This window comes from Lissotriton helveticus, chromosome 4_1 (genome assembly GCF_964261635.1).
Source record: "Lissotriton helveticus chromosome 4_1, aLisHel1.1, whole genome shotgun sequence".
Classification (NCBI taxonomy): Eukaryota; Metazoa; Chordata; class Amphibia; order Caudata; family Salamandridae; genus Lissotriton; species Lissotriton helveticus.
In genome coordinates this window covers 1,539,914,501-1,539,934,249 of record NC_136063.1, presented here as the reverse complement: position 1 = coordinate 1,539,934,249, position 19,749 = coordinate 1,539,914,501, and the positions used below count along the sequence as shown (strand labels likewise).

Genomic DNA, 19,749 nt, shown 5'->3' with positions numbered 1-19,749 from the left:
GAAGGTCATTCAACCAACACTAACAGAACACTAGTTTACCTTTTTAAAACTCAAATGTCCAGTCACTTCTAATCTAGTTTCAGGCTGTGAAAAGAGACCAAGCCACTCTTATAAACATTAGACAATTCTTCAATCTCTCAATGTTGGTATCAGTTGTGTGCTTTAATCCTCCAAGTGCTATCCGTGGCATGCAGTACTGCAGATCTCATGCCAAAGTTTCTATTACTCATTACTTATATGCAGTTTATTACATTTTCCTGCGGTGGTTCGCCTGGTTCTTATCTATGTAGACAACCATATAATCCTGGCATCTTTCTTATCTCTCACCACTGATATCTTGCTTGAGATGCACTAAGGAGCCCTCTCAATTATACTCTTTAACTTTTATACGTAGTACCTTTTATGGACATTTTTAACAACTGCAATCAGTGGTTTCACACGTATGCGTACAATATTTAGTTCATATCAGATTTTCCAAGGACATTGGTAACTGTTATCAAGCCATGCATTGCCTCATTGAAATCCAAAGTTAAAAGTAACGAAACTCTATCCGCACAATATATCAAAGTGTCCAAATGGGGCTTGCTGATTCTCAACGAGCCACCATCAATGGTCTGAAAACTCCACATAACCAATCTTCTCTCAAAAGGTCCACAGCCTCTAAATCTTTTTCAGGGACATCTTATGACTTGTCCCCCAGGCTATCAGTGTCACCAAAGTTGTGTTCTACGGCTTAATCTTTCTACATGGGATCCTGCCTTTTTTGCCCTCACCACCAGATTCCCCATGTTCTCATGCTGTGTTTTTCTCACAGCAGTTACTGAAATTCCATGCCGGAAGACCTTACCACCTAAATAACAGCGAACATCTAAAGAATATTTAAACTCACTTCTCACATTACCCTAGGTTTTGAAACAATCATAACGTATCACTCCAGAACTGTAGTCATTATAATGAAATCCAGTAAAGTGTAGAATTCAAAGCCTTCTGTCTTGTGCACAGATTCCTGCATAGTGGGGTACCTCACCAAACTATTGCTGGCCTAGTGCCCACCAGTTGCCTAAGATTGGCCTGACAAAACAGTCTAATTCTCCACTAGATGGAGAGAACTGTTTTGGGAGGCAGATCCCTACACTTCCAAAGCTAAGTCCTAGGGAACTCCTTTCCACAGTTCATCTGGCTCACAGCAGGCCTTGTCATGTACTGTAAAGGGCTGAAAACATCTGCCTACATTTCTTTTTCCTCCGATTGGTTCTCCTCGGTACTCTCTCTTCCCACCTCGCCTAAATTGTTGTGAAGCGGACAGCTACACACCTGATCACTACAAAAATACAGAAATAAACTAACAAATTAAATTTTGGAAGTAACAGACCAAAGCATCTTCATTTCTCAATCTTTTCAAACATGCTTGCAGATTATCTTTAGTGCCATGGGAGAAATCTTCAGATGTTCCATTAATTTGTGTTGGACAGATTCTATGGCTGAGTATGTTTTTGGCCCTCTTGAATATATATTTCGGGAACATCAAGCAATGTCCAATTATGGGCCCTATCAGGGGGCGAGCTCCATGTCTGCTATAGTATTCTTAAACATCTTGAAAGAAAGGAACGAAATTCCCACACTGAGTCCTTGGTGTGCTCTAAAATTCTTATTTTACCAAAAAGAAAACATTTAAATCCCTCATGCCCCCTGATTTTTAGCTTTACAATAGGAAATGGGGATTATATATTTAAGTCATCAGTAGTGGGAGGTGGTAGGCTAATGCCACATTGGTGTTGAAATTGGACGTGTTATGTGAGCAGTAAATGCATTCCACAGAGGCAATGATGAGTGCAGTTAAGTAAAGCAATGGCTATCAGATATGTTTGCTTTGTTCTACCCATCCACAGAGGCTCTGAAGTGTTTGCAAAATACTGAATAACTAGGGTGCCACTGCATGCTCACATTCAGTCCCTCATCCCATTTACTTCCCTATTTGAACCACTGCCGGCCTCTATGTACCTCACACTAAGTTCTAGCTATCTGGCATGAACTTCAGCACTGCACTGTTTCTTTACTGGTGCTAGAAAGCAGCATCTTTACGAGGTGTGCTGGTCTAAAATCACTGCAAGGACTTCTTTGAACTCCAGATCACCAAATTGCCTGCCACTGTGCTCACCAAATGCTTGACACTCAGAAGTGTGGCATTCCCATCACTGACTGGGAGAAGTGCAAACCTCACCTCCTCCGTGTTCACCTCTGCACTGATCTACTCTCCTCCACTCTCAGATATTTGTTAAATACTGATGAAGCTGGGTGACTGAGTGCATCCATGCATTGGTCTAGGTTCTTCCAATAAGCGAAAGCTGAGCTATAAGGAATGAATATAAGATGCTTCTGGAAAAGCATGTTGAATTATATCGCTTTTAAGGTCAGTATAAAGTAACTAGTAGAACAGAGGTAATTAGAGAGTTGAAGGGGCTGTGCAGAAGTGACCACGGATGTGTTTGTGTTGGTCCCTCCAACGTCTGACGTCTAACTTCTAGTTCAGTATCTACTTTCAAAGGTGTGTGCCCAGTGATTAAGTTGTAAAACGCATAAAATGGTGCTCTCGTCGGGAGGTAGCTTACATCAGCCCATTTTTCCTGTTAGCACCGCCTAAAACAGAAGCAACCACTAACCATGAAAGTGGGGACAGGATGTGGCGTAATAGGCAGATCAGTTGACTTTGGAGCTGAGGAACCAGGTTTGAGTCTCAGCACTGACTCAGCACCCTATGATTCTGGGCAAATCTCGTATTCTCCCTGTTCCTACCATAAATGATTGTGTCCTTAACTGGCGGTCATGGAAAGCGCTGGCGTTGATGATTAAGTGCCAGTGCTCAGCACCTAAAACCACAGCTCAAATTAAGCTCTGTGTGTGCCTTGGAGCAAAGAACCCAGAGATTGCGGATTAGCCGACATCAATATGCCATGAATATGACTCAGGGTTCTCCAAAGGACCCCGTAGGTGAACCGCGGTGAACCCACTCAAAGAGTGGGGTACACCAGGAGGAGGCTCATCAGCATTTGGTGGTTGCAGATAGCAGTCCATTGGGGTGACTCGGTGGTGCACTAAAAGTGGAGTGGATTCGTGTGCAATGCTATCTAAGGGGTCTGTAGAGCCAGGTCAGTTTCAGCTCCAGTTGAGACAAAATATAGAATCAGTTAGACTTTTGTTGGCATTCATGGAGACACCTAAATAAAGTAATGTTTGAAAGGGGAGTTGATTTTATTTGTGTGTGTTTTTTGGAATTCCACCCCCACCCTTGCTCTAGGAGGGAAACATTTGTGGATAGCAACCAGCAACCAGGAGCAGAGGTGGGCTTAGAGCCAAAGGAGGAAGTGCCAGTCTCTCAATATGGACCTCTCATAAGAACTCTTCCACCTTGCCCCTAAGACTCTCTGCATCAGTTTCCTCCTATCTACTCACAACATGGCAACCTTGTAACTCTGAAGCAACAAGGTAGTCGTGAGGTGGGACACGGAGGGCACACATGGAATCTTGCAGGGGTTAGAACTAATGCATCTGTGATGCACCAGTCATGACCTCAGATGGGTGGAAAATAGTGTACAAACACAAATTGGGGAAGTAAAATGGATTTTTACAGTGACACAACACATCTTCCTAATTGTACACAAAATACATTTACCACTGTTTCGCGTAATAGCATTGAGAAGATTTCTCCACTAGACCTGTTGACGTCCTACTGGAAAATAATTCTCTGGCCTGGTTATTCAAAATTAAAAGAAATAGGCAGGAACAGCAAGCATGATTTTACCTAGACTACTTTCTATTCAGAGTCCCACATTGTAACAATGCCCAGGCCTTTTCTAGTGAGAGGTAGAGAAAGGGGCAGAGACAGGGGAAGAAACAGAAAACTCACACAAACAGATTGGATAGAAAATCCTCCAATAATAACTAGAGCCAGATATAGACTTTAGACCTCATTAAGAGTTGCACAGTTCTTATGGGGTGCAGACTCCACGTCCTAATTATCAGTACTACATTGTAATACTCAACAAGCACTGTGTAATTAGGAGTTAAACCCCATGTAATGGGAATACCTGTGCAGACTTTTTTTTACCTAGCATGAAACAAAATAGAATTCTTGGCAGGTGGTAATTAGGAGCTGGAGCTTCTGTATAGGTTGGATTGGAGGGAGGGTGATGGCAAGTGTAGGAGAAGAAAAGGTAAGAAGTGTCCTGGCAGGGTGGAACACTGAATACTTTGCCAGAGAAGTAGATTGGGCGGGCGCAGAGGACAAAGTTTGGATGCTGTTGCAGATGGAGCCTTAAGGGATTTTACCAGATGGTTTTTCAGTCCAGATAATTGGGTCCAGTGTTTCCGGACCAAGGAATACAAAGTTCAAAAACACTGGCCCAATCATGATTCGTTAGAGTGGAATTCCATACAAATATGTGGTCAGGATAGCCGAGTGGTCTAAGGCGCTGCGTTAAGGCCGCAGTCTCTCCATACAAGAATTCTACTCCACCAGACTTCTAATGCAGTAGGTAGGCGGAAAGGGGCTGGGGACATATATACATTAAGCAAAATATATATTTAAAAAGAAAAACTTACCTGACACTGCGTGCGCTTCGTCTTCCTCTTCTCGTGATCCTCGACTGGCACACACTGCGCAGGCTCCCAGATGCCACTCCCAGCACGGCTGTCATGCTGGGAATGCTATTCTAGGCATGAGAGCAGCACTGGGATTAGTCGGAGTAGCCTGCTTTGCTGCTCAGACAGTGTCTGAGAGACTATGGCTTTTTTTCACCTGGCTGTACAAAAGCGGTTTGGCCAGCCTAAGATGGCCAGCCAAGTCGTCATGCGCACTTAGTAGTGCCCACAACTCTCCTCCTGAAGCTCAGGAGGATGGCCTTGCCCCACGACTCGGCTGCCCAGCAGAAGCAACAGTGAAAAAGTAAATGACAATAAAATTATTTTATGCTCATTTTCTTTTTCACTGTTTCCTCTGCTGGGTAACAGCAGTGGGGCGACGCTCCTCCCCCATAGCGGAGGAGCGATCCCTGTTGTAATGAGGGACCATGGTGGTCAATCTATCAAGTACTTCATTAATTAATTCAGAGAAAAAGTCTTAAACAGAGGATTTGGCTTAGCTCAGCTAATAACCATGACCCATTTCTGGGTAGGACTAAACTTCCAGAAGAACATAAGACTTCAATAATTCTTCCAAGAACAGGCTTTTGGCACTCCTAACGATAATAAGATTGGAGTAAAAATAAAATCACTCTCCAGGCTGAAATGATATTTGTTGAAGTACTCACCTTACAGAAAGCAATTTGAGCTGACCTCAAGAAACCGGAAAGCAAAGCGAAAGGCCTTTCTGATAAATGACCCAACCATGACCGTCTAGCTCTGGAAGCACTTAAGCAGAACGAAAATTTAGTAATCGAACAAGTAAACAAAATAAACTTCATACATACAAGAATGTCATAAATAAGATGATAATATCTGTAGGTAACTACAAGGGTATCCAAGTTAATCCATACAAAACATGGCCAAAATGGTGGGTTTGATTTCTAAACAGGAATGTGAGTGCCTTGTTTCCAAAATGCTGCTATTCCATGCTTTTATGGCCTCTAAAAAATTCACAAAAATAAGACACATCCGCAAGGGAGGTTGATTGCATCAGGCATGGGTTCATTACTAGAACCACTAGCACAATTTGTTGGTTTTTCTTAAAACTTCTCCCTAAAAACATGCCTTCATACTTGAAGGACACAAAAGATTAAATATGATCACGGGTCGTAGGCTGACCCCATCACAAACAAATTAGGCTCACTAGAAGCAAATCACTTTTCACAAACCTTCTGCTGCTACCAACTCTGAGAGTTATGGGGAAACTTCTAGGGACCTCTGAAATGACATATCATTTCATTTGTTTTAGAACGTGTCAAATAGGAGGCACCAGTATGGGCTATTCTTGTGCCCTGAGCCTACAAAACCTGTATGTCCACAAAGTTGAAAAAACGATTGTATATTCTTAGTCAGATCCCTAAAGCACCTGTATAACATTATGGGGCCGGCACATCAACAACTTTTTCTTTATTTGGGAAGGCCATGAAATTGGATTATTAGTTGGGAGAGGTGGAAGGCATAATCAAATGATAAGCACAATCCTTGTCAGGGTTCAACAAAAAAGTCACTAAAGAAGCCTGTGCTTAATTAACCCTCTGGTAGCTTGGCACAAAGGTAGCCAGGCTTATCTTGGTTTTTTTTAACATGTTTTTATTGCAGAAAACATAGTACAAGATAGGTTTCAAATTTACTAAAATAGGCACTCCATAAAAAATGAGCTGGAAATCACTTCCTTTCCACCATGGGTAGATCACAGCAATGACATGTCAATATGTCCAACTTCTCAGGACACCTGCCTGTGTACAACAAACAAATTAAAACATCTTAAAGAAATAGAAAAAGAGAAAAGACTAAGCAGCAGCAGCAGTGGATCTACTTTATAGCAGACAAGAGGTGGATCAGAGAAGGGGAAGAGGGAGAGAGTCCCCAGGGGGCTTGGGGGAAAGAGGGGTGAATGAAGCGTCGGGCGCGATCCACACAACACCTAATTCTCGGTAGTCTGTCATTTACTCAGAAAGTTGGCCATACCCGGGTCATGATCTTATGAAGGGAATGGGGAAGAGCTCCCTACACATCCGTGGCAGGCTCCACTCCTTCTATACCCTGGGTGTCCACAGGAGCAGAGGCGCAATCCATGGATGTCATTTGGATGTAGTTAGGGCTTCGCAGGTGTGACCTCTAGCTTGCTCCCTGCAACAAAGGTTTTGACCTCTCTGTGGCCAGGCGTTGCAAAGGAAGCACCAGGAGTAGCAGGGAGCAAGCTAGAGGTCACAGCTGTGACCCCTGACTACCTCCAAATGATGTTGATGGTGCCATCCAACTGGTCTCCTCAGTACCTTCTCTTCCCACCTCACATACATTTTTGTGAAGCGGACAGCTGCACACCTGATCACTACAAAAATAAACTAACAAATTAAGGGGCATATTATCAAGACAGGCGATAAAATTATCGCCGCTTTAGCGGCAGAAAACTACAGCTAAAACGGCGATAATGGGCCTGATAATATGCTCTAGGGTATTCCAATTGAAACTCAGGTGAGATGTCCTTCACATCTAACATGGGCTTCAATGTGAATTCCATGGAGGATATTATCAAGCCCTTTATTGCCGTTTTAGCTGAATTTTTCTGCCGCTAAAGCGGCGATAATTGTATCGCCTGTCTTGATAATATGCCCCAAAATTTTGGAAGTAACAGATCAAAACACCTTCATTTCTCATTTTTTTCCAACATGCATGCCAGCACCTCTAATAATACTGGGATTGCCCCTTCTGGCTGGCGAATGTATAGAAGTGCATCATCAGCGTATAAGGAAAGTACATGAGTGCGACCATCTACGACAATTCCCCATTGAGCCATGTCTCTCCTCAGGCGGATTGCCAATGGTTCCATCGCCAAAGCGAATAGTAGTGGGGACAGAGGGCACCCCTGCCATGTACCCCACTCAATTGTCAGTGCCTCTGTTATAAGGCCACCATTTCACACACGCGCTCGTGGCTGGTGGTAGAGTAGTCTTACCCAGGTTATATATTCTGCACCTAAACCCATTCCTCTCAGGACTTCCCATAGATATTCCTAGCACAGCGTGTCGAATGCTTTCTCAATATCTAGGGCAACAACTGTAGCGTGGATTTCACTGTCAGCGTCTGAATGTAGGATGTGCAATAGGTGCCGTATGTTCATATGTGTTCCCTTTTTCAGTGCATGAACCCACATTGGACCTCATGCACCAAGTGAGTCACCGCCCTGCCCAGGCGAACCGCCAGGACTTTAGCAAGTAGTTTGGCATTTATGCTCAGCATTGATAGGAGTGTGTATGAGCCTGGGTCACCGGCGTCTCTACCAGGCTTGGGTAGCATTACAATCTGTGCCTCTCTCGTGGACTGTGGCATGGCTACCACCCGTTTCGCCTTCTGCAGGGCCTCCAGCAGTCAGGGAAGTAGTATGTCCGCGTATGTCTGATGGAATTCCACTGGGATGCTGTCTGGGCCCGGCGACTTGCAGCGAACCATGCTTTTTAGGGCTCCCTGCAGTTCCTCTAGATGAATCTCCACATCGAGGTCTGCCATCTGTTCCACGGTGAGATGGGGAAGTGGCAACCCAGCCAGAAATGCCCCACCCTCAGGTGGCGTAGGTTCTGGGAGTTCCTGGTATACTTCAGCTAAATGTTCAAATAATACTGAATAGACTGCGGCCTGTGTGGGGGCCGTGGTGCCGGCTGGGTGCATAAGAGTCAATATTAGTGGGGGGGGGCGTTACTCCTTAGCAGCCACGCCAGTAATCTCCCGGACCTGTCGTCTTCTCTGTGAAGTAACTGACGATATTGTCGCTTAGTGAAACAGTCAAATGTGTTCCAGATCTCACCAACTCGTCACTGTGCTTGTAAAATGGAGTTGTTATCTGGTTCCGGCTGCTGCCTTCCGTGTTGCAATTCGGTCAGCCGTTATTCAGCAGAGGTTAAGTCCCGCTTCAGGCATCTCCTTGCCCCGCCTATTCTAGATAGTTTCTCAGCGTGTAACTACTTTAAGTGTGTCCCACTCCACCCCTCTACTATTTGTGATCGACCAATTCATATCGAAGTATCCCCCATTGGCTTTCCTAAGTTCCTCTCAAAATACCTGTCACGAAGTGTCTCTAGTCGCATGTGCCACAGCGGGACCCTCGGTCTAACACGCTCCGGTCCCCACTCCAGCATCGCCGGAGTGTGATATGAAAGGAAGCAGCCTAATAATTTGATGTATGCCGCATTTCCAAGGGCCTCCTGGGAAAGCAGGAAGCGGTCGACTCTGCTAGACCCTTCACGATGGTGTGTATCAGGTGTATCCCCTAATACCCATTTGCGTTACACACTAGATGTCAATGCAATGTAGGTGACTCATTACCTCTAGGAGGGCTGCTGTAATGTGGGGCTTAGTGTTCTGTTTTGGGGGGTGCCTATCTAGATTTCCATCCATTATACAGTTGAAATCCTTTGCCCATATTAGTGGAATCCCAATATATGGGAGAAGTAATTTCTCTAGGTCGTGATAGAACTCACCGTCATCTACATTGGGGACATAGACGTTCACTACGCATACCTCCACGTCATCCAGCACACCATGCACTATAATATTTCTCTCTTCTATATCTGCCACAAATCCACGTACCTGGAATGGAATTTGCAGAGCCAGCCAAATCGCCACTCCCTAGAATATGTGGAAAAGGTGGATGCAAACAGCTGACCGCTCCATTTCTTATGGAGTTTCTGGATTTTAGGGTCTAGGAGGTATGTCTCTTGCAGCATTACCACCTGGGCACCCTGCCTTTGTAAGTATGTTTGTACCCGGTAGCGCTTTACAAACGAGTTAGGCCCCCTCACATTCCACGTTATAAAATTGAACTGCCCCATTTCTCATATCCTATGGCCACAATCCTGCTGTTTTCCGCTGCTATTGTTGCCAACATAAAACAGTAAACGGACCAAAAAAATCCCTCCCTCGGGTAAACCCTGCAATAATGAATTGTGCCTCCCTATGCATTCCCTCTCCCGCTGCCCCCTCCCTTACCTGCAAACCCTTGAAAACTAAAACAAGCTGTCCATAAACCACCATCATCCGTGGCACTTAACCACAATATTGTGACCAACAAATAACAAACTCACACACCACACAATCCTCATGCTACTACCATACGTACCACTTGCATTCATTTATGTTGTGTTTCACAGCTGGTCGGGTCGGTGCTTGTCACAGATGTAGTATAGAGCCACCAGTCGCACCTTCCCAGGCCCAGTCTCACTCACATCCAGACACTCCACTTCTCATTCAGCTGACCGAAGTCTCTGTACCATGGATGTTTCCGTAAAGGAAGAGATCCTGTTGGGCAGCAGGCCAAGGAGAAGGAATGAAATAGGTAGAGGAAGTGTAAAGAGAAAAGGGTAATAGTGTAGAGGGGAAGGAGGCGTGTCCACCCGGTTAATGACTGTGCCCAACTCAAATAGTCCAATCAGTATGCCATATGGATGGGTGCCCCATCTGTGTACGGTCATACAAAGCAGAGTCTCACTTGCCAGCCACTTGCACTCCTCACCGCTATTTGACATTCAGATTATCCATGCACGTGGGGTGTCTTCGACTATGTCCCGCATGCTGGCTTCAGAGCCTGAGGTAGTCACTTCTTCTACTAGGGCCTTTGCAGCTTCCCTCTTGGCCTTTTGTGCCATCAGGTCAATTCTAGGGGATCTTCCACCCTCATTACCAGAGTCGGATCATGCCAGTTCCAAGGATCCGGTTCGACGTACAACCACTCGCTGTGTTTTGAGCAGGAGGTCTTTCTGGATCTTCCGTTCCGGCCACTATTTCTTTTTCCCATTGTTGTGGCCCCTGGAGTATCCTGGTCATTCCTTGCCGGTGCATTTTCTACCATCCCCGTGTAGTTCTAATCCGTTTCATGCAGCTTCCAGTGTTGTGAAGTAGTGGGCTCGGTCCTCGTGAATAACCTTCAGTTTTGCTGGTAGAGGAGCACATATTGCAGGTTCATTGCCCGAAGCTGTTGTTGCACTGACGTGTGTAGTCTGGGAAAATACAGATTAAATGGTTTCCGAAGGCTGGGTCACGCTCACGCCTTGCTGCCTTGAGTGTACAGACCCAATCCATGTAATTTAAGATTTTTACGATGAGGGTTCTGGGATGGGCACCGGGGGGCGGAGTGAGGGCAGTGGCGCCAGTGCCCGGTGCGCACTCTCAATTATGAATATTAGCGAAAGGTCTGCTTGGGGCAGTGCCTCCTTCATCCATCTCTCAAGGAATAATTCTGGATTTCTAACTCTGCACCCTCTGGGAAACCCACAAAGAGCAGATTACACCTTCGGGAGCGTCCTTCGGCATCTTTGGCACAACGTTAAAAGCTGCTTCTTTAGTGGTTTAGTCGATCAGGGTTGCCTTCAGTACAGAGACTTCACTCTGTAGCTCAGTGACATTTAGTTCGGTGGCTGTGGAACTTTCTGCCACAGTGCGGAGGTCGGCTCACAGCCGTCTGACATCTAAGGACTTTGCATCGATTTTTGCCTGTGCCTGTGGGTGCTGGCTGTGCTACAGTCTCGTTAAACCTCCCTGCACTGTATAGTGATCCATTTTCATTTGTTGTGCCTCCCTTTGTGGCCTGTCCTTGCCCATATTGGTGCTTTTTCATGGGGTCGGTGGAGGCAGTCCTTTAACTTTTGACTGCTTGGGTGTTTCTGCTATCCACGTAGTCTGTCTTAAATCGCAGGTAGAGCCCTGCGTTTCGAGGTACAGTCCAGACAACTAGTCGCCTCGGGGTAGCAATTTGCGATGGTTCCCTTTCGTATGCGGACCACTAAGGGATATGTCTGTCCCTTCTCCCAATGTCGGGAGTCTCTGCGTCCATTTTTTTAAATGTAATTTTGTTGCATATTCAGTAATAAAAAGTTCACCTGAGCCACAGGGAAAAGCATCTCTTCAAAGTTGAGTAGCAATTATCATAAAACCTAGCGAGTGCATTTCGATTATGAGAAAGGAAACATTAGGCATATGTTCTGGAAATGTTGTAATTGTAGATAAAACATGGGGAAGAGCCAAGAATCAGGGTATTGAACAGGCACAGAAAAGGAGAGATATAAAAAAAAGTTAGTTTCCAGCAGAATTTGTGACCTGTAATATCTACTTTGCATGCTAACGGTTAAATAAACAATGGTTTACACCTAAACATGTTTATGTGGGCTATTGTTTATTATACATACTTGGGTATCTATCTATCTATCTATCTATCTATCTATCTATCTATCTATCTATCTATCTATCTATCTATCTATCTATCTATCTATCTATCTATCTATCTATCTATCTATCTATCTATCTATCTATCTATCTATCTATCTATCTATCCATCCATCCATCTATACATCTACTTGCCTGCCTGCCTGCCTGTCTGTCTACATAACTCTCCAAACAAAACAAAGGTTAAAGTAATATTATAATTAGGCGATGGTCTGTGGACTGCCCATGTGACAAGGAGGGACCCAAACTAAGGTGATTAAGAAGAACTACTTCCAGACTGCTGAAATTGGAAACGCAGACCACGGAACACATGATTACACATCAGTTTTAACTCCTTGGCCCACTCTGTGGTCCCTTATGGAGTCGGACACCAGGGTGCAGGACTCCAGGAAAACTGGTGACAACTCTGTATCGGGTTATCGAGTGCTCTGTCATACATTTGAGGGTGGAGTGGGAAAAATGAGGATATACATATTTCTACATATTTCTATTTATTATGCCTCTCGTGTCAAGACTTAGCATTTTGACGCATTCCCAGGTCTGTCACTAATGGTAAATCTGAGAATAAATCAAAATCCATGGGTGGATGTTTGGGAACAACCAGACCCCACCAATCGAATACCTCCCCGGGGAAGAGTAACAGAAGGCAGCGACTTGCTCTGCCTTGCGTAACTCTAGATTTACTAAGAAATGCGGGCCAGGCGGCTTTGCGCTGCTTGGTAAACCTGACTTTGGGATTGCGTTTCACCCTGTGTGACTCAAAGGTAACCCAAACCCTTGATAAATATGGCCCTAGATTTAGAGAGCAGATTATCCGATCAGAAATGTATAGGGAAAAGGGACACACTGTTAGGACATTAAGGAATGCAAAGTCAAACTCTTTAAGGTTGAATATGTGTATTACACATATCTTACAAATTAAAGCAGTAGGTTGACATTTCCATGGTGACCCTTATTCCTGTCCTAGGTGTATGAGGGTGAGGAGGCGGCCTTTTTTAATATGTTGTGAGCTTGCCCCACAATAGTGGTATTCTGAGACGGGTGAGGTAGATCGGGGGCAGGCTTTATTTGGCAGGAGTGTCATGTGTAGCTCCAAAGTATGTCTTGTAAGACTAATGCTCTGGATTAAAGCCAAGGAAATCTCATTTTTGATTGACTGATTTAGCCCAACTTCTGGCCAAACTGTCCCTAGCCATAAATGAGCAACTTTCCTCTGCACTCAGCACAGTATTTGTAGGGCGGAGTTAGACAAATGAGCCACTGCCAAAATGGCAACTCCCAAAACTTAAAAGGGCAGGAAACAGTACAGTTGACGTGAACTGGGACCAATCTTGCTCAACCATGTTGCAAAGCCTAATGAAAGGCTGCCATGAGGGTTGAGTGTTCCATGACAATGTCGGTTCATCAACAGTGAACTCCTGGGAGGACTCAGTGAGGTACTTACGCCCAGTCCTGATATGTAGAAAGACTCTTGTATAGCTTGCACTCACGCCTGGTGACTCATCGAGGTTGTTGAAATGCAGTCTTAATGTTCAAGCTCATTTCATTAGTGAAATTAAATTTGATGGTGGAGGCCTAATGTAAAATTAACAAAGATTGACTTAAAAGAAAAAAGGTGTCCATCTTGCATATTCAAAGAGAGTGGCACGTGCCATGTCTCTAGATAGAGTGTTGAAATGTACCTGTTGATACATCTGCATAGTGACTGAAGGTCTGCTTTTATAACTTTGACGTGGAAACAAGTGAAAGCCTTTCTTTTAGCATTTCACTAATTAGTTACAAAGGTTTTATTTATAAATCCCCATTTAAAGTTTTCAGGGTGTTATTACCTTACATTTTTTCCCAAAGGAAGAAATATAAAACAGTTTGCCAACTGTGGCTTCTGCTGGTGCATTTTAATTAGATCTGTTCATACTCCCCAAGAGTCCAAGGAGGCCAGAGAAGATGTGAATGGTCTGCATAATTAAAGTGGCCCGTGTACCAGCTAACAGCAATGAGACATGGTGACTGAGAGAAGGACTTGGGCCAGAAAGGGTCCAACAGCTCAGCCCTACATTATGTTTGGAAAACACATTCCACTTTGAAACTCTGATACTTGGTCAGACACACACAGCTCCATCCTGGTAACAACTCCAGGGGATCAATTTTAAGAAGAGGGATTCGTGGGACACCCAAGCTCATTTCCCCAGAGGAGGAGTAGCACAAGGGTAACTGTAAGGTGTGTACCATCCTGCGATCAGGAGAAGGATGGGCAAAGCTAGTATATCAAGAGTTAGGGATGGAACAATGCAGCCGAAGGAGAGAATCCTGGCTAAGGCTGATTGTGGTCCTTTTGGTAGACTGGGACATTGTGCTCTATGGGACTGAATTCCCAATGGAGTAAAGGACTAAGGGCCACATATATGAACCTATTTTGCTTTTGCAAGAGAATTGGCCCATTTGCGAATACAAAAAAGGCTTCTCCTAGGTGTCAAACCCTATTTTACGATTCGGTTACCTGTCATCGAATCGCAAAATGGGTTTGTGATTCGGAATTTGGAAGGAGCGTGTTTAGGGCCTCCCTTCAAAATGCCAAATCATAATAGTATGTATGAATATTTTGCGACCATGAATGCGATCACAAAATATTCACATTTTACTACCAACTTCAAGTTGGTGGTAACCCATTTGTAAATAGGAAGGGATTCGCAAGGGACCCCTTCCACTTTGGGAACGGTGGAGAAATTTTTTTTTAAGAGCAGGCAATGGTCCCACAGACAACTGCCTGCTCTTAAAATATGAAAAGAAAACTTTACATTTTTTCCTTTTATACACAACCAGTTTTCCTTTAAGGAAAATGGGCTGTATTTAAAAAAAATTATTGCTTTATTGAAAAGCAATCACAGACGTGGTGGTCTGCGGACCCTAGCAGGCCACAATCCCCGTGATTTTAGTAATTCCTAGGGGGTCGAAAATTGAGACCTACCTCATTAATATTATTGAGGAAGGTCAATCTGTGACACCCTAGAAATCACTAAATGAAACTCCTGGAGTTTCATACATTTGGAATAGCAGTTACCCAATTGCGATTTACTGAAAATCGCAATTAGGTAATCGCTATTTCAAATGTTGATTACATGTGACCCATAATGAGAAAGACAGATTGGGAGTGGACAGGAATGTATCTATGCTAGGTTTAGAGAAATTCACAATTCATTACTTTGTTCTGGTTTTTTTCACTGCATTGCTATTTATATAGTGCTTTCCATAACCTTGTCAATCAGTCAATCAGGGATGATTTTAAAGCGCACTACTCACCCGTGAGGGTCTCAAGCCTTGTGAGACTTCAAGTGCTCTACTGGGTGTTCCGGTTCTATTACGTATATGGGTCTTCATACCCCTAGCGAGGTCGGCAAGCCCTCTGGTTTGCATTGGGTTCTTGGGTGTCCTTTCAGTGCATTGGTAAAAGTGTTGTTTGGCCCATTTGAGACAGCTGGAATGCCCGCAGCTTGAGGACTTGGTGGGTGCACAGTGCACTGAGTGTTGGTGGGCATCAGCATGGGCATTGCAAAGCTGTCAGAATAGACGCAGGCATGAAGGTACGTATCATCTTTTGGCAATCTTTCAATTCTTGACACCCCCTGTTGATGTGCATCAGTAAGGTTGAGTGTGGTGTATGGAGCGTATCTATTGTCACCAAAGGAGCCGCGCCATTGGAGGCGCTGTTAAACCACCAAGCAGCATTATAAAAAATCTACCCAGAAGGACTGATCTTTCCACCTTACTACCAGAATGCTGCTGGAAGAGGAGAGAACAGTGAATAATGTCTGTAAGAATTCGTAACTGTTTACATTGCTCCAGCTTACCATTGACTATCCGCTTTTCAAAGTTTTGCTCAGGCTCAGGAAAGCAGCTCACTTTTTAAGCCCCACTAGAAAAAAGTTTTTCAAGACTCCTCCAGGAGTGACTACTACTGTTGATCATCCTTGTCCCAAAGCAGAAAAGACTGCAAAGGAACAGAGTGAGCTGCAACATCCGGAGTAAACCAGCAGGTCGATGTGGAATTTGGCTTTTGTCTGTGGTCTTGAATGAAGAGGGTGGACACCCAATCCCCACTTAAACATGCCTCATACCCAAACAGACATCCCTGAAAGCGTGGAGACAAATGGAGCAACTGGGGAAAAATAGATCCGTCTTTAGATAAAGGTGAGATTTAACACCAGGGGCTGTATTACAGAAAGTGCTCTAGAGGCACAATGGGCATGTGTGCCCACTTTCTTCGCCCCCGGGACACTTTGGTAATACAGAAGGGGCCACAGACGCGTGTGTGTCCCCTTCTGTATTACAGATAGCGCTGGTGCATATGAGCACCGGCGCTGACCTCTTTGCCTCTGCACCCTCGACGTATTATGTACGCTATCAGGAAGTGCACTGAAAGTGCATCACAAAAGGGTGGCAAACTGTGAATGCGCTGCCTCAGAGCAGCCCTCTCGAGGGCTGAAAGGGGGTCCTAAAGAACCTCCAAGACATCCCCTTGTAGGGCAGTGCAGTCACTCACTGCGCCCGCCATCAAGGGCATCTCTAATCCCTTTTGAAAGTGCAGGCGGGCTGCTGCATGCACTGTGAAACACGAAGTGGCTTTGAAGCAGCTGCTCCTTATTTCAATTAAATGCTTTGCCACCAAGGTAGTAGGAGTTCACGGCTGTCCTGAGGATAGCGCAAATCAACATAATAGGGTGCACTTATCCCTGTTTGCACACTGTGCACCTGTTTGAAAGTGCGCCATAGCGCAAACAGAGAAAGTGCGCTCTTATCATAATATAGGCCCAGGCTTCAATGCAACCTGAATATGGTGCTCCTTTAGGGGATTATTTACAAGCCCATTGTGCTGCCAGTGCATCACTTTTTTTGACCCACCAGCAGCACTATGGGCTCGCCCATATTTACAAAGCCAAGTAAAGTCACCCTGTATGCACTTTCATTGCCTTGTAAATATAGGGCCCTTTCGCGCATTACTCGGCATTAAAGGAGTGTTCAATGGGTTTTGCTGTGGGTGTTCCCATGCAACCAGCCGCGGCCGGTAGTGGGAGTACCGGCCGGGCGGTGACGTGGGGAGGGGGAGGGGCAGGGTGGGGGGTAGTAATGTATGGATTACGAACTTTAACAGGTAAGTAAACATAAAAATAAATAAAACAAATTTCGTTGCGCGCACTGTATCGCATTTGGTGATGCAGTGGACGCAACAAAATTCATTTTATTTATTTATATGGTTACTTACCTGCTAAAGTCCGTAATCCATACATTACTACCGCCCACCCTGCCCTGCCCCCTCCCTACGTCACCCCTCGGCCAGTACTCCCACTACCGGCCGCGGCTGCATGCAACATCCATGGAACCTGACACATTCCCAGATTTACAACGTTTTTATAAAACTGGAAATGCATCCTACACCTCCCCAGGGGAATGGCACAATAAGGGGAAATACTTTTATTTCCCCTTGTTTTTTCCTCTTTCTATGCGCACTGCATTGTGCAGCAAGCATAGAAAAAGGGAAATGCCTTTAATGATTGCTTTTGTGCAGGGAGGTGTATATTCATACATAAAAACAATCATCAAACAATTGTTTGCTCCCCACTTTGTAGTCCTATTTTTAAATTCTTTTTTTACTTAAAAACACCCTTTTGAGCTATTTCAATTTTTTTTGTTTTGTTTACAGATCCATTGATAGTGCACAGCATGAACAAAAGGCATTGGCAGAGCTAAATTGTCTCATTCATAAACCCTGACACCATTAACATTTGAATTACTTTGGTGTTATTTCAATCATTACATTGCATTTGTTTTTGCCAAATTGGTTCAAGATTTTTAAATGATTTATTTCTTGACCTACGTGTTGTTTTAGGTGCTGTTATTTATTAACTACATACATTTTCTCTGAGGAAGCCCTTGCTGTTCTGCCAAGCTACCAATGGTAAGAACATGATTCGTCATACAAACCACTGCTTACTCTTGGGTGCTTGATTGTTGTAAATGTGTTGGAGTTTAGCCACAGAACCCATCAAGGCAGAGGTTTCTCACCTCACAGTTCGCAGTCCGGTTTATTCCAGTGATGTTTAACTCGTATGATTCTTACAAAAGCCTCAATGAAATGTTTCAAACAAGCCAAACAAAACAGTCACGCTCTGAGGGAGGAGGAACATGGATAATTCAAGTACTATTTATTTGAAAAGTTTTATAAAGAGCGAACATGACCCATACGGGTATCAGAGCGCTGTACAAAGTAGCTTTAGTGGAATGAGGTAAAAGCATGAGTACAGCAACAAAATGAAACATATGCAGTACCTGAAAAATAAAAAGGTCACAGGGGAGCACGGGGAAATCAAAATAATAAAGGTGATCCATGGTAATCAGCCCATCTAGTGGGACCAGTAAAGTTCCAGCAGACCAATAAATCAAAAGGACATGTGAGGAGAAACATAACACACTTTGAACAAGTATAAAAGACTGTCAAACAGGAGATGGAAGAAGGTTATGATGGCATCAGGGCTGTTGCTGTTGATGGTCATTCATGAGCTGACATTTGACATGTTTTTTGAATGAGGTAGTGGATGGGTTGGATCTGATCTCGAGAGAAAGAGCGTTCCATATTCTTGGAGCAAGACCAGAGAAAGCACGATTGTATGTTCTTTTCTTATTGAACTTGAACAATTTCAATAGCAGGGTATTAGAGCTTCTTAAGTTCTCAAGCCAGATAGCTCAAGTTTTTTGCCAGGGAAATGGGGGTGTTGTAATGAATAGCTTTGTGCGTCAGGCAAGCTATCTTGAATCAGATCCATAGTTCGATGGACAGATAGTTTATTGAATTAGGTCTGGTGTGATGTGGTCATGTTTTCTGGAGTCCGCGTGAGTCTGGCCGAAGAGTTCAGAGTGGCTATAGGCTGAGCCAATCTAGCTTTAGGTAGCTCAGCTAGGGTCACCAAACCATATTCCAAGTGTGATATTACTAGGGATAGGACTGCTAACTGGATGTCCTCAGGAGATAAGAATGGCTTGATTTTCCTTAGCGTGTTGAGCTGATGATTGGCTCCCCTAATAGTAGCACTGATGTGATCTTGCATATTTAGGTATTTGTCCAGGCTTATACCTAAATATCTATCAGAGTCAACAACATAAGAGGTGCAGTTAAGTGCAGTAAGTTGTTTCAGCCACTCTTGAGTAGGTATTGAGTTGTTGCAGGGGGGCAAGAAGAAGGTATTCTGTTTTGAGGATATTTAATAACAGATAATTATGAGTTAGCCATTGTTGAGTTTTTAGGTGTGCACAATTTAGAGTTTTTATGTCATCTGGAGAGGAGATCTTCAAACAGAGTTGAGTGTCATCAACATACATATCGTATTGAATGTTAGAGTGGTTCAGAATATCGGAGAGTGGGTGTTACATGAGCAGTGGGTGTTTTTGGTTTTGTTGGGCTACGTCCATGGTATAAACCATTACTCATTCCTTAACACTCAGCAGTCAAAGAGGCATCCTATTTAAACACTCATAAAAGCTACAAGTTTAAAACGATCCATAGATATCTCAAGTGGAATTGTAACCACACAGTACAATGGGGCAACAAAGTTGCTGCTACTCACCTGGAACGAATGGAAAAGATACCAAAATGCCCATCCATTGATGACGTTGTAATACATGGAGAGGAAAAAGGAAACAACAACACTTGCAATACCTGAAAAAAGAAAACAAATATTTTTCAGATAGAGAATACTTTGACAGAGACATAGCAGTTCAGGTGGCAGTAGGACATCGAGGATTCAGAAGAGGCAAAAACAAAAAACATGTTGTGCTGGTTTGCGCCGTTTGTAAATCTACCCATTAGTC

General features: G+C 44.1%; 1 protein-coding gene across 3 annotated transcripts in view; it reads right to left on the bottom strand.

The window, feature by feature from the left end:
• Positions 1–19,749, bottom strand: part of SLC6A20 (solute carrier family 6 member 20) — a 436,355-nt gene that overhangs the window by 81,793 nt on the left and 334,813 nt on the right. For all 3 annotated transcript variants that reach the window (XM_078688162.1, XM_078688164.1, XM_078688163.1), the window contains exon 3: positions 19,506–19,597. In XM_078688162.1, coding sequence (XP_078544288.1) covers positions 19,506–19,597 — 92 coding nt within the window. The remainder of the gene's footprint in view (positions 1–19,505; positions 19,598–19,749) is intronic.